The sequence below is a fragment of the Nanorana parkeri genome, unplaced genomic scaffold, assembly GCF_000935625.1.
Source record: "Nanorana parkeri isolate BGI_ZX_2015 unplaced genomic scaffold, ASM93562v1 scaffold2046, whole genome shotgun sequence".
Lineage (NCBI taxonomy): Eukaryota > Metazoa > Chordata > Amphibia > Anura > Dicroglossidae > Nanorana > Nanorana parkeri.
The window spans coordinates 21471-37371 of NW_017308314.1; the positions used below are offsets into that span (position 1 = coordinate 21471).

At 39.0% G+C, this 15901-nt stretch overlaps 1 protein-coding gene across 1 annotated transcript in view; it reads right to left on the minus strand.

The window, feature by feature from the left end:
• Nucleotides 1-1275: 1275 nt before the first annotated feature.
• Nucleotides 1276-15901, minus strand: part of LOC108800500 (olfactomedin) — an 18673-nt gene continuing 4047 nt past the window's right edge. Inside the window, exons 2-5 of the mRNA XM_018572485.1 lie at nt 8022-8174; nt 5063-5278; nt 4796-4946; nt 1276-2309 (exon numbers count right to left, since the gene is read on the minus strand). Coding sequence (XP_018427987.1) covers nt 1486-2309; nt 4796-4946; nt 5063-5278; nt 8022-8174 — 1344 coding nt within the window. The 3' untranslated portion in view covers nt 1276-1485. The remainder of the gene's footprint in view (nt 2310-4795; nt 4947-5062; nt 5279-8021; nt 8175-15901) is intronic.

A 15901-nucleotide genomic window follows, 5' to 3' on the forward strand; every position in this document is an offset into this window, starting at 1 on the left:
CCCAAAATTTTTAACTCCCCCAGCCCCACGTTTACGCACCTATAAATGTAAATACACGTCCGGTGCCCCAGCGCGCAAAAACGACAATTGCGCTACACATGTTACATATCGCTGCGAACGTCGCAGTGAGAGCAATCATTTTAGGGCCATCAATCACTGATAACACTAAACTGATGAGCGGTAACAGCTTTTAAAGCGTCGCCTATGGCCAATTTTGGGTATTATCGTTTTTTGAGGTTTCGCGCGCGCACACAATTTTAAGGTTTGACATGTTTGGTATCTTTTTACCCGACGTGACCCCGTCTTTTATATTTTACAAAAAAATTGGGTAATAATAAATGTTTTATCATTTAATATTGGGGAAACTGTTTTTTTTTAATTTCGGTAATTTTTCCTTAATATAGGAATATATATATTCCTAGGGCTCAGTTTTAAATAGGGCAGTGCTGAGTAATATTTTGTTCTATTGGTGCAACCACATTTTTTGACAAGCTTCAGAGAGAACCCTTTTCTTTATCAAGTTGAGAAACACTGTCATTTTACACCAGTATTTTCTTTCTGTTGTGGTTGTCATGAGGAAGGGAAGAGAAGGCATGGACAGCAAATAATAATAATGTCAGAAGTTCTAACTGTTCCTCACTCTAACAAATATATGTTGCACTTTCTGCCTGTGGCCCTGATAACGAGATTTGCTATCACTTTCTGTGCTTACCAGAAGTGTGGGAAAATCTCCCTTCACCACTCTATCCCTAACAAACCAAAACAATTGAACTTTTAAGACATTTGTTTCAATGCAGCAGTATAGCAGTTTTTTGTTTTTTTATTTTGTTTTTGGTGGACACCTGTTAGAGTAGATTGTGCCCACTTGACCACAATCCAAAGTCTTTTTATAGCTGATGACCAAACACCTTGTTCATATTTCAGTTACTTTATTTTTAACATGAAATCACAGTCTGATTTTGTTTAAATACATTCTTAAGTAATTCTTATTTGAACATATCAAGGCTGATTAACACTCCTCCCCCTCAAAATTTCCTGATAATTTTGTGAATTGAGATAAGATAAAACATTTTAAAGAAACCAGAGATGGTTGAAATTGATTATGTGTATAGGAGACTAGAAAATTGTTCTTATAGAAATTGCTACCTGCTCAGGAACATACAAAAAGAAACATGCTTTTACACTCTTGCACATTGGGTATTAATAGAACAGCATCGTTCATCACATGTATGTGTTTATTTGCTAACATAATAATTTTTTAAAACCCATCAGTCAGACAAATTTATGTAAAATGGTCTTAAAAGTGATACAGAACACATTGTGTATATTAGAAGAAAATATGCAGAGTATACATCTTAAATGCTGCAATCTATTCTGATGTTTTTCTGAGCAGTGATAGGTATTTAGGCCAGGTAGTCAAAAGGGACAGACAGTAGTAAGAATATAAAAGCCCTAATAAGAGACAATGTACAGGGGCAAGAAACCTCAAGGCTTCATAGCAACATCATAATGTAACAGGTAGCCTTCACTGTACATGTAAATCTTGCGTTCATTTGAATTGTAACTAAGACTTTGCACTTTCTCGGCCATCTTTTCCATTACAATACTTAGCTGACCCTCTTTTCCTGTTTTGGTGTCAAACATGTAGAAGACCTCTTCCATCTTCGGGTTAAGTGAACGAGTGGCATAGAGGACTCCACAGATCATGAAAGCATTGCTTACACCAGACTTTTGCTGTGTGGTAGTCCAGCTAATATCAACAGTCAAGGTGGCAACATTGACCTTACCCACCACAATTTTCCCAGCGCTTTTTTCAGTGGTATACATAACCCAGAGACCCTTCTCATCTGAAGCAAAGTCAAAGTCTTGGTATGTAGTGCCAGCGTAAGAAACGCGGTTGTTGAACAATGCGTTAGGAAGAGGCTTTCTTTGGTAGACTCCACTGGTCAAACTAACTCTGCACATATCATGGCTGTTGTAGCAGTTGTAGTACAAATTGTTGTTGTATACAACCATTCCAGCACCTTGGCCAGCAAAGGTGTGGTTCCATTTCCCTTTAATAAGTACAGAGAGGGGTAGATCGATGAAATTCTTGTACATCTGCAGGTCGGACATGAATGGGTAAATGCGTACAGACTCAAGAACTCGTCCATCAGCATTTAGAGGAGCCACCCAGTACAGTGACCTCTTGGTGGTGTTCCATGCTGCATCTTTGCCCCATGCTCCTGACTTGTATGCACTTCCTTTCCAGTTGAGCTGCAGAAGGTTGGGTTTACCAATACGGGCTAAGCCTTGATGCTGACAAGAACCTGTAGAAAGATTTATGAAAACATTTTAACCTTTAAATCTATTCAACAGTATAATGTAGTTATTGAATATTGTACTAAAATGTAATAATGTATAATTTCATATGCAATGTAACATTGCACATGGCTCACTATAATGTATAATCAAAAAGTCTCTATTCACTTAAAAAAAGGACAACATTTCCATGTCTCCTAAATACTGTAGGCTAAGTCACAGATGCATTAATCTACCCAAGCCTATGCTTTATTTTTACCTTGTGAAAATCATCACCTAAAGATAGGTGTGACTCTGCTGAGGTTGCCTTTCTCACTGAGGTCAAACACTGTTAGCTATCCAGATATATACCTATCCATATCCCAGATTACATTGACTGGCTCTTAAAGTGACACTAAACTCAGGAGTTAATTCCTAAAAATGCATTCAAGTACCTTAACTATTAACAAAAAATGTATCTTGTTTGTGTATCACTCGGCTGGAGATCCTCAAATCATCTCTGAATTGGTGCTGACACTGTCCTTCCTTCTGGAGGGTGGCTACTTTTGTTCCCCATGGTCCCTGTGTGTTGTAAAGTAGTCATCGCTCCAAGCTCACTTCTGTGATAGACTACAATCTCAGTACAAAAGAGTAGACTAAGCGTGAGATTTTTGCAACGCAAATAGGGACCATGGGGAACAAATTTAGACCCCCTTCCAAAAGGCAGGAGGCAGCTGAGTGATACACAAATAAGATACATTTTTGTTAATAGTTGAGTTACCTGAAGGCATTTTTAAAATTTAACTCCCGATGTTGTAAGCTACATTGTACAAAAATGTCAGGTAAAGCCCAACTCTAGGCTCTGGGCTACCCTTCCCACAAGTTGTCCTCCTCCTCCCTAGAGGTCCTCTAGCAATATGTCTTGCTGTATATTTTTTTTATACCTATCTTTTCCAAAAGTCTTCAGATTGTTCACATGCGTCCTCCTCATCTTCCGAACTCCTCCGGAAGATGGGTGGGCAATCATTAATGATTCAAGTAGAGCTGATGTGAAGATGCTATTGCCGTCCTCTGTATCATTGTACTATGGGGTTAATTCACTAAAGGCAAAAAGACTGTTCACTTTGCAAGTAAAGTTTTCCTTAATTTATTGTAATTGTGAACATTTACTATGCAAGGAATCAATCAAAATAAAAAGCGCTAAAGGTATTAAATAATGTGTATAAAAAGTGGAAGATAGGTTTTCAGGCGGGTCGGCCTGGAGCCTATTAATGTATATGAAATGTGATTAATAAACCAATACAAAATTGCTGTGATAAAGATAAATCACAGCATTTATCACAGCAATTTTGTATTGGTTTATTAATCACATTTCATATACATTAATAGGCTCCAGGCCGACCCGCCTGAAAACCTATCTTCCACTTTTTATACACATTATTTAATACCTTTAGCGCTTTTTATTTTGATTGATTACCGTAGGGATTTCTTTAATCCCCTTTTTAGAGCTGCTCTGGGTTTATTAGATTTGTTCACTATTTTTAATTATTTAATTATTCACTTATTTATTCCATGTATACTACCATTTTAATTATTTAAGTATTCACTTAATTTTCCTTCTTTACTACCTCTCTCCAGAAGCGCAGATTATCTATTTACTATGCAAGGAATACCCAATCAACTGCAAGGAAAAAAAACAGTATTTTTGGTTGCAAATGGCTGGATGATAGAATTCAGCTTTACCTCGTTCACTAAGCTAAGGGGAAAATTATCCCTTGCAAAGTAAAAATGCCCCTCTGGGGTGCCAGGTCATGGAACTCTGCAATCACTGTATGACCTCAGTCTTTAAAGTTAAATATTGCTGGGTGTCATTTAACCCAGCAGGCTGAGGACATCTTTTGATGAAAATAAATTACTGTGCAGGACAGCAGTAGAGAGGGGATTGCAAACTGAGCTGCATTTTTCAGCTGCCAGGAGACCATTTTTTAATAATAAAAAAAAATAGAACTCCAAAGATGTTATTGCTATGGATTTCAACTTTGGATTTCCAACTCTACTGTCCCTTGTTAAATGTGGCTGCATTAATTAGTTATTTTGTTGAGTCTCCTCACAGCACTTCTGCCCCTGGTGAGATAAAAAGTTATCATATGACACAGAAAACTGAAAGTAAATATGTGACCAGTTAAATTAAAAGTAAACATATGTAGGCAGTAGTGTATATCATTGCAACCTCTTGTGCATGTCCATATTGTCCACATTTTATTGTAAAGGCATTTCTGACAAAAAGGCAAATTTCACCTTTTAGAAATAAATAAATGCACACTTCTTCATAAAAGAGAAAATGCATTTATTATCGTTTTGCATTAGAGCCAGTAAAGGAATCACGATGCTCTGGCTCCTGCATGCCATGTTTCATGTTACGCCCTGAATATGGGTGTAACATTAAAACATGGTAAGGAAAGTAAACTTAGCCTTTAACTAATTACTTGCTGCATGTATGTCTCAGCTATCTTACCTAAGGGCACCATCATTGGAGGTTTCGGTTTGAGACCTTTTTCACAATCCACAAGACGTTTCTTGAAATTCTCCATTTCTCTCTTGGTTTTTAGAACATTGTTCGTGTCAAGCGTTTCTAGTTGTCCGACAGTCTTTGACATATTCTTGACCTAAAAGCACAAGTTACATTGATTAAACAATGGAGTACAGCTGCTCATGGACTGGTGATAACGTTTCCATCTCCTATAGCTAAAAGTCACCTGTATTGGATATTTAAAGGACATACCTCATTATAAAGAGTTTCCACTTCAACGGTGTTTCCATTTGGTTTGACCCTCATTGCTGAGATGTACATTTCCATTTCCTTGATCTCCTTTTTCAAAACTTCAAAGTTGACTTCCATTAAGGCTTCAGGACGCAACTTCTCCAAATATTCCACTCTACTGGTCAAGTTTATAATCTTTTCCAAGTATGTGTCCAGTCGGATGTCCTGTTCGTCTAACTATAAGAAAGATGGTGTCATTTTTCAGTAAAGAGTAATACAGGTAACAGTTGCTTCATTACATAAACTACATCTGTTGTAAGCTGGCCTGAGAGAACTTCAAGCCATATTTGTAAAAACATTCATTCTTTTGTTGTATTCTATGGTGTGTCTATAAAAAGATCCCTTACAGTAAACAATTCAGTATAGCTAACTGCTAGTTACTAATTGGTAACAGTGGGCTAAAGGTTAGTAAATGTGGTGACTGTTTCTAAAATTAAAAGTAAAACAAAAATGCCTCTTAAAAAGCAAGACATGCGGGTCTATTCAGTAAACTGCCGTAGGCAGCCTAGTGAACGACCGACCTGAAGCAAAGTGAGCCGAACGCTCTTCGGATATTTAATTCAGGCTGGTACGGCGGATTCCAGCTGTATATCGGCTGAAATCAGCCGTACATCGGGTGGCTTCGCAGAAATGCAGAAGGAGTTCGGCACAGCCGATCCAACATCTGGATCGGCTAAGCCGAACCTACGGCAGGCTACTCGCTGCTGTTCGGTCTATTCTTATAGATGACGAACAGCAGTGAGTAAATAGCCGAATGCCGCTGAGCGGCAATCAGCTCAGCTGTTCTGCTCTGCGGGACCGAGCAGATTAGCAAAATAGTTAAAAAAGTTAAAAAAAACAATAGAAAATGATTGTGCGGAGCTAGCAGTGACAGCTAGCTCTGCACAACTGTTTTCTATTGGGGGCGGTTCTGCTGCCGTCAAAAAATAATAATTTCGCCATAGGAATGCATTGTTATATTCCTATTGGCTATTGCAATTTGCAAACTAGCTATTGCACCGGCCCTCTGCTACTGTCAATCACTAGAGGGGACCTGATGGAGAACTGCAGGTCCCCTATGCTGATTTACAGCAGCAGTGGGCGGGTGCAATAGCTAGTTTGCTATTGGCTATTGCAAATTGAAATAGCCAATAGGAATCTAGCAATGCATTCCTCTGGTGAAATTTTTTTATTATTATTCTGACGGCAACCAACGGCTCGATGTCAGAATAAAAAAAAAAGCAGGGAAAGGTTTACTCTGCTCGATTGAGCAGAGCAAAACGTTCCTTTAGAAAGTGTTTCTCTCCCGGGCGGTCGGGAGACGCTATCTAATATCGGGAGACTCCCGGAGCGCCGGGAGAGTTGGGCTGTCTGGAGATCAGTGTCCCTGGTTACCTGGTAACCAAGAACGCTGATCTCTCTGCAAGTGGCCAGAGCCATGGCCGGCCATTCGGCCAGCATCGGCTTTCAGTGCGGTTCAGTCGAGCCGAGGCATATGCCTTCGGCTCGACTGAGCCGCTCGGCCAACTTTGGGAGCTGTACGGGCTATAGGGAATAGCCCGTACAGCAGCCCTTCGGTTCTACTGAACCAAAGGGGTCCTGGGGCCGAAGCTCCTGGGGCCGAAGCTACGGCTAGATCCTTCGGCTGCTTCGTGAATAGACCCCATAATATACTTGCCTGTCCCACTTCTGAGTGTCAGGTGACGGGTTTCTCACCCAGCGCTGTGGTTCCTTCCTTTGGTCCCCATATCTCTACTGCGTCCTGTGCAGATGTAGAGAGGTGGAAGGAACCACAACGCTCATTGGGGGAACAGGCATCCAACACTTCCAGATGCGTGTCGAATGAGAAGAATTCTTCTGCGTTGGTGGATTAAAGATCGGCAGTGCTATAACACAATAGGTAAATATATTAAGTCTTCTATACAGTTGAACTTTTGTCTTACTTTTAAATTAAGCGACAGTATCATCTAAAAAAAGTTCTAAAAACTTGCTCCTTGAAAAGAAACCTCTTAGTGCTTACCTCTCCAGTGGGTGGAAAGTCCTACATTTTCTCTTACAGAGCTACAGCCTTCAGCAGACACCCAAATGGGTGTATTTTTCATCTGCATCTCAAGCCACACACTATATACTGTATATATGGGCAAATGGAAGGAACTATTATACACAGCAAGACACCTGGCAATATGTATCTGAATCCAGAAGATTCCTCAGCTGTCGTAGCTCTTGAAGAGAGCAAGGTAGGTCTCACCACCCAACAGGGAAGACAATTCTTCTTTTGCAGAGTGCGGGATTAAAAAAAAAAATGTTTTAAGGTTACAGGTACCTGTAATACAGGGTAAGCTTAATAACTTGTCTGCAAATGTTTACTATAAAGCAAACCACAAGTTTATTTTCTTTGTAAATTGCAGTTAAAGTTAAAAGTAGTGCATGCATGTACACATGCAACACTATCAGGGTTATTCACAGAAGGGTGAAGAGTTTGGAGAAGGCACGAGAAGCGAACAATCTAGGACAACATAGCTGAACTGGAAAGTAAGCTGAATTGGAGAATTTTTCCAAATCAGCTATATTGTCCTAGATTGTTTACTTCTCCGGCCTTCTCCAAACTCTTCACCCTTTTGTGAATAACCCTGTATATGTCTTGTATGGCTTGTGTGGTTTCCCAGCTGCTGTACCAGCAGGACCTAGAATTCCCTAAAGCCAACCGTACACTAGCAGATTTTCGTACAAATGTTCATATGAAAAATATGGTCAGAACATTCAATAATGTCATCGAAGATATCTATATCTATAGATATATAGATATATCTATAGTATATGTTCTGTTTTAAGGTAGTGTTCTAGGTTGATTAAAATTGCATCTGCTTTTGACCACCTTGTACATCATTAGTCTTTTTAACTATTAAAAATACTTTTTTTTTATAAGCCGTAAAAAGATAACCTTCTGCATTTCATCTTCCACTCTGTTGCTCAGCCGCACGGTCTCATCCTCCAGAGCTCCCACCCGTTTGGCAGGGAAGGAACTGTCTGGTAGAAGCACCTCACAGACACAATGATCTTTCCCAGCTAGTCTGCCTGTAGCATTTTGGGCCACCTGTGAAAAGAAAAGAAAGTTGTAGAAACACTGGATACACGTCCTCCTGTTCTCCTGCAGCATTATATAGGATGGGAACATCACAATATGATGCATAAATACAGTATTTCATTGAGACTTTTTATTCAATCACTCCATCATACTCTATAATGGATCCCCTGTAATAATTTCTGTTATCACAGGTCAACTTGACTTTTTCTACAACAAGGGACCTTAGTCTACACCAAACAAGCAGTACAATGCATTTATATGACATCTTGAATGGCCCACAGTGGCCTGACCACAAGGCTTACAAAAAAGTATAATTTTCCTGTCTCATGTGGGCCGGTGAGTACTCACTTGTGTTCCTCCGCCTCAGTCAAAAGAATATTAATAAAGCCGAACTCCAGGCAAAGAGATAAATACACAGACAAAATACATTTACGGGAGCTGTTTTATCTGCCTAAGAATTTGTATTTTACAAATGTAGGCATTGGTGTGCACTGAAAAAAAAAAGGAGGACATACTGGTTGGAATTTATCAAAACTGGAGCAGACAGGATCTGGAGCAGTTGTCTATATTAACCAATCAGCTTCTCTCTTAAATTTGTCCATTTAAGAGTTGCAAATGAAAGATAGAAGCTGATTGGCTACTATGGGCAACTGCTCCATATTCTGTCTGCTCCAGTTTTGATAAATTCCTATCACTGATTTTTTTTTTGTTCAGAGCAGCAACCCTCTGCAGTGACTAAAGATGAATTAAATGTCATTTTGTTATATTTCTATAAAGCTGTAAAAACAGAAAAAAAGTAAACAGTACAATGTTTTTCTCCATGCATTGGCACTGCATATACCAGTGACCGCAGTATAATATGGCCGCTGGTGTGCAGGAGCCCTACTGATTTTTCTTATGCATAATTACACCATTCCTAAAAACAAGTCATTGCATATCAAATTTACTGATGACTGATATCCATACCCTTTATAGCGGCTACAACAGAAATACACTTGGGCACTTTAGTCGCACTATTTACCACTTTTGTGGTTTTTAGGGTTTAAATTGCAATGCAAACTAAGCAGAACCAGGTAACATACCAATAACAGTTAGTGGTAGGTTGCCATCATTAGTTTGATTCATTTTGTAATTGAAACTTGCTTGAAACTGAAAATTGTCTAGTGTATAGTCAGGGTGCAACTCCGGAAGATGACATTAGCATTTAGTGTTATTTTTCTTAGATTTGACTGGAAAGCAGAGTACTTTGTAAAATACTATAAGGTTGATGTCTGATGAACGATTCTACCACTAGAGACAAATCACCATTGGCAGGATCGCTAAAGATCGCTATGTAATTGCTCCCTCTGCAGCCAGATACAATGAGATGTTGTTCTGTCACTGGCCCGAACGCTGCTTATTCTCATTGTCTAGTGATAGGTGTGTCATTTTTCAAGGGTGCTAATCTATAGGGACAAATAGGCAGCCTCTTAACGATCCTAACACTGGCAATTTTGACAAATTACCAGCGGCAGGATCATAAGCAGCAGAGTCATCTGACTGACATCAGCCCAGCTTTGAAAATAACATTGGCTTTCTGATTGCAACTAATGAAAGAAATCATGATGCAAATATTTGATGTGGTGTCTGTTGAAGGTCAGTGTGTTCAAATCCTACTTTTCAGTGTCCTTTTTGTAAATGAGAAGTCCCTAGGGGCAGCATGGAGTAATCGGCTCACCTCAATACCTATCAACTTTGGGCTTTGGTGTAGGATGAAAGAGTAAATGTTACGGACTGTCTTGATGTACACATATTATAGGAGGCAGCAATAGGAGTCAATATAATAAGAGAGTGTACGTGGGTGTATTTGTGTGTATGGTTAGTCTATTTTTGTCCTGAGGGTAGAATGGCACAAAAATGGTAGTGGCAGATATGTCTGTGATGAGCCAGGAACATCTAAATCACAAATAGAAACACTTTAGCATGCATTAATGGTGGGAAATAATCATACAGTACACTAATTGTTATCATTTTAATTGCGTATACACACATGCGAGCTATTACATAAAACCACAGTAAAATGCAAGCAGGGGTACACATATTTAGCTAGCAGCAGACACCACTGGTTAACATTCATGGGGCAATTTGCAATCAGTCATGTTAACATTTTCATGGTTAACTGAGGAAGTAAGCCTGAGTTGCTGGCCTTCTCTCCTGGTCCCAATTCCAAAGACTTGAAGATCTATCCTTAGTAGGGATAGCCTCAGGTTTGATGCAAACTCAAACTCATGCAAACCCGGAAGTGCACATCCAATCAGCTGTGACCAGAGCACCCCCCCCAGCCACACGTACAAAGGATGGGGAGAGTGAAATACACTACTCCCCATAATTAGAGACAATGTCTGACACTGAAGCTGTCACATGTCGGCTTTACTGATTGGCAACTGAGTGACAACATACCGCCAACCGCTCAGTTCCCGATCATCTCGCTGCAGAGAGCAGTAACTGTCAGTCACCTCTCTTCGCAGTGATTCCCCCTTCTCCTCTCCGATTCTCCAGCACAAGGTATATGTCCTCCTGTGATCCTAAGGACAACTATGGGCAAAAAATGTTGACCCATAGTTCTCTTTTAATCACTGTCTACTCTACTGTATAGCCAGCTCTAGTTATCTGAACAGTATAGTATTAAGCCTTTAAAATCAGAATTACCTATAAAAAAATCATGTTTATATTGTTTTGCTTTTTTAGTTTGCCTAAGAATAATTCTCCGGGCTTAGATTGTGGAGCTAAGAGGTTAGAGCCCTCCTTGAGATTTGATGTTTGTGGCCTTATTCACTGCTGATAACACATGGTGTCATCCAGCTACTAAGTAAGTATAACAGTATGAACACAGAGCCCGATTGTTGGTTACATACCTATTAACTACACGCACTGTTATGTGATACTATTACACATTTTCAGGAGACTGCGTGGATTATCAGCATGAGGTCAGGCAGCTGGCAGAGCAGCAACTGTTAAGCTGCCCATGGTGGACAGCGCTGCCCCTCCACAGATACAGTAAAATGAATGAGTATTGTCATCCTGGGATAGAAAGCGTGTTACTGGCAGGATAACCAGGTAAAAATAAAGGAAAAAAAATACTGAAAACAGAAAACTAATGCAGTTTCCACATCTAAGGACTGGTAATTTGCAATAATGAATTTTTTTCTTCTTGAGTTCAGATCCGCTTTAAAGGGTTATTAAACCCTCGCGTGTTTTTGAAAAAGGCTTTAAACTTACCTGTGTCTTCGCCATGCGCTCCTGTCCAACATCTGAAAAGTCTCAGGCGGCCACAAAGGATTGTGGGGCGGGAGCATTTGCAGTTCAGATGTTCGGCCGGGAGATGAGGAGAGACACAAGGTAAGTCTATGGAGCAGCGTGCACCCGCACAGACACCTGTGGGACAGCAGAGAAGAGGAGGACAGAGGAGTCAGCGCTGGGTCGGAGACCCACACCAGCACTGGAGGGACAGCTGAAAAGGACAGTAAAGAAGAAGATGATCGGGTTAAGAGGCATCATTTAAGGTAAGTCCCTACAGCAGGATTTTAGAAGGGGGGAAAAAAAGTTTGACTTTAATGTCACTTTAAGCTCTCTAACACACCGTTGCTAAAAGGCCTAAGGATCCCAGCTAGTTTAATAGACTTTATGGAGCAAAAATGACCACCCAGACTCCTGACCCTGCTAAGACTTTGCTTCTAGTCCCTATATGAATTGTAGGCACGCCAGGGACTACTGGAAGGCAACCAGGAAGGATTACCATGGGTGGAAATGTGACCTGCTCATTTACTGTTTTATCATCTCTCTTCCAGTAATTGAATTAATATTGTCTAGAAATATCCACACCTGAATCAATAAACATTCACAGAGCTATTGCGTACTTTTGTCCACCCTCAACTGACAAGAACTCGACTCATATGAAACATGGTCACAACAGCGCAAAAAGAAAATACCAGAACCAAAAGGCAAAAGCAAATCCCTTTTACTGTAAGATGGCCTTCTCACCAGCCACACACATTCGCTCATCACTGGAACATCTTCATCCCAAGATATCTCACTGTCTTGTCCAGAGCCAGACTCCTCTTGGTAATTTCTGGTGTGGTTACGCCATCCTTTCATCAGTAATCGACTGTCAATAGACATCACGTGCAAATCACATTTTCAAGAGCACAATACAAAATTAAAAAGATTAAGCATATAAAATAATGGGACACATTTATAAAACACAGCCCATCAATATGTTGCAAGTTTCCAAAGGTAAATGTAAAAGGGTCAAAGGAAGTTATACAATGCCATAGTTGGGCCTCATTAGCATAATCACTATATTTAACAAAAGTTAAAAACAGTGAGTGATAGTCATCCTCACCAGTCACAGTTTAGTAGACAATTTTCCACCTGTTTTTTTTTTTTACAGTCGTTGATCCGGGTGGTGTTGGCAGGGCCACCCTAGATCAAATTTCAGTCGGTTCAGCAGGAAACAGCCAATATTCAAACTGTGTATGGCCAGCTTAAGCATGGCTATTCATGATGAGAAATCGTGTGCAGTAATGCAGAGCAATTATTCAACAATCGCCTTACATTACTTGTTTTACACGAGATTAGTAAAAGCTAATATTAGTTTGGCTGTCATGAAAAGCAACATGTTCAAGTGTATCTTAACCCAAAACTTTTTATTTTGTCATTTTAAATAGCATAAGAAATTAACAAAACCCATATCAGATTTTTTTTTTTTTTTGCCATCTGTGTCCCATTGAGACGATTTCCCTTCATTTCTTGTCCTATAGCCACAGAACAGAAGAAGTGAGTAAAACCCTTCAAAGTGAGGGAAACCCCTTCAGCATTTTTTAGAATAAATGTCCCAATTGGAAGATTTCCACTCACTTCCTATTCTATGACAACTGCACATTTTAGATCTTCCCTCACGTTTAGTCACCCAGACAATGGAAAGAGTAAATCTCCCAGCGAGGGCACAGAAATAAATCCGAGGACGCAAACATAAAGTCCTATGCTAAAAAATATTTGGCTTTTGATACATTTCAATACACTTTTACAATTATTATTGTGCAAGCAAGTTCAATTGAAATTTTCTTCCTGTCAACATATGTCTAGATAAATGACATTCCCATATGTGTGCCATATTGTTTTAAACAATTCTTAATTCTGATTACATTTTCATTTCTATCGATATTACAATGCATGAAAAGTAGACTGAGACAGACGCTTTAAACACAGTTTAAATTCACATTAAAGCTTTTTGTCTTGTCTTCAAGGGGAGCTTTTCAAATGGAATACGCCAGCCCACGGATTGTGTCTTGCTGCTGTTGTCCTGGTGGCCAATTTTCTGCAAATGAAATAAAAAAAAATAGAATCTTGATGTACTTTTCCAAAGATATTTAAATGTATATATTTTATATTACAATCCTTTAACTTCCGAAATATTGATCAATGAAAGAAAAAAAAATATGAGATATTTGCCAGAATGACTGTTGTCTAGGAAGATTTTCTTTTTTTTTTGGGATAAATGTGTGAATATATGTATGAATTTGATAAACAGATTACCTTTTGTCTTTTACCTTTCTCACACATTTATAATAGGAGTGATAAGACAAGTGCTACATTTGCTGGTAAGAGATGTAACTCTAGGAAGATTTTCTAACATGGCCAGTAATTTCAACTGTTTAAATGGAAAGAGGTAGCTAGCTAGGACAGTAACTATTTTATAAAAGTATATTAGAAAACTTTATTGTTTGCAACAGTCTGGCAAAAAGTGATTGAGAAATTAGGCAATGCTGAGTATTTCCACACACTTTCAATCATTCCTAAACTCCTTATAGAAATTATTTTTCCAGTTTCTTCAGCATATAAATAAAACTCTAAATAAAACTCTACTAAAATTAATCTTGTCCATTTTAAATAGAGGAGACTGGGTTAAAGGCATATTCCACTTTTTCAAAAAAAACTATAAATGTACTCACAATAATACATTTTAAAAAGTGCATTTATTTATTTATTTTTGCATTGGAGCCAGAAAAGCATTGCAGTCACTGCAGACTAATCCCCCAGCCCCCAGTCCATACGGAGGTTTGGCCCTTTACATATGGGGCTGGAGGATGCATTTACTGGACTACAAGTACAGGGACATCATGGCATTTGCGCTATATTGAAGTCTACGAGTCCCTCTGCCACAGTATTTATAGGATTAAGGCCATGGAGGTAAATAACATGAAAGTAAATTTAAAGGCCAAACATTTTTTAATTTTGGAAAGTATTCAGGGATTAAAACCCCAGTCAGAAAAGTAAGAGAAGGGACACTTTCCAAAAGGGATTTTTTTTGGGTGACAACTGAGAGGGCATTTCCCTGACTTTGAAGATATTTCCTCTCTCTTTTGTCTGCAAACAGGAAATGAGGGTAAAGCTCCCCAATGGGACACAGATGGCAAAAAAAATAACAGGGGTTATAATTATTCCATACTCTAACCAAAATAAAAGAAAAATGTTTTTGGCTTTAGATTCATTTTAATATGCTTAGCTCACATAAGCCCCTTCACGTAAAATAAAACAGCCAATATAAATTTGAGCAGAGTCCTTCTTATTGTGCCTAAATCATTTTCTATGCAGGGTAAAATATTTATAGTTTCCTTACAGGTCAGCAGGCTGGAAGTGTGCAGAGATACTCTATCGCTATATAGTGCATCATGTTCTCATTTTAATTTCATAGAAGACAAATCAACATACCCAGATATCTGTCTTCCAATGTCTTCTGATCTCTTCCAATGGACATTTTCTGTTTGTAATTTCTTTGGCGTACTTGTGGGGAGTTCAAAATAACATGCTTTGGTATCTTCAGAGGTGCAATGGAATCCTGTTTTGAACTCGTAGTCTCTTGAGCGCCTAATAATCTTTGGATGATCCTTTCTTTGTAATAGCACTCATCCAATATAATAATGTTAACATTCAACATAAAACTATATGTACAGATCTTGCTGGGAACAGCCACTTCACAAATCAGCATTTTATTGCTGCAGGATTCTAAAAATACATCCACTAGTAGTACTAATAAAACTCTATGATACAAGATATAGACAAGTCTTGGGGACACAGAAAACCCAGTTTTGTGGTCAATGCAACCTTATCTCTGAGGGATACAGGGACCCCTATATAGCTAATGTTCCCCTGTAGCCAAGGTTAGCTTAAGCTAGCCATACACATGTATAAATAAATCTGTACTGCCAGCTACATGTATTTAGGCAGCCACTAGGCCCATGGTTGTCTGAATAATCAAACAGTGACTGCATCTGATTGGATGGGATTGCTGTTTGACCACCAATTTTCCAACGCACCCTTTGATTTTTCAAACAACTTTTGCTGAGCCATGGGGTGCCAACAGGGCCACCCATGGCTCCAATATAAGTTGATTTAGTAGGAATCAGCTGGAATTCAAGCCGTATATGGCTGATAAAGCTACCTACCTACTTGATACTGAAGGCTACTGAAGCTACCTTCAGTCTGCATTTTGCAATGATCTCATCAATACAACCATCACTCCTGCCTGTGCACAGAGGATGTTGTGAATGTTGAATAGGATAAACCAATATTATGTCATATTTACAGGGAGAGGAGGAAGAACAGCAAATGGGAGACCATAGTGAGAAATTAGGAACTTTGAGATCATCATATCTCTTTAAAGGAGAATAGCATTTTTATAATTTTTTAATTTATAT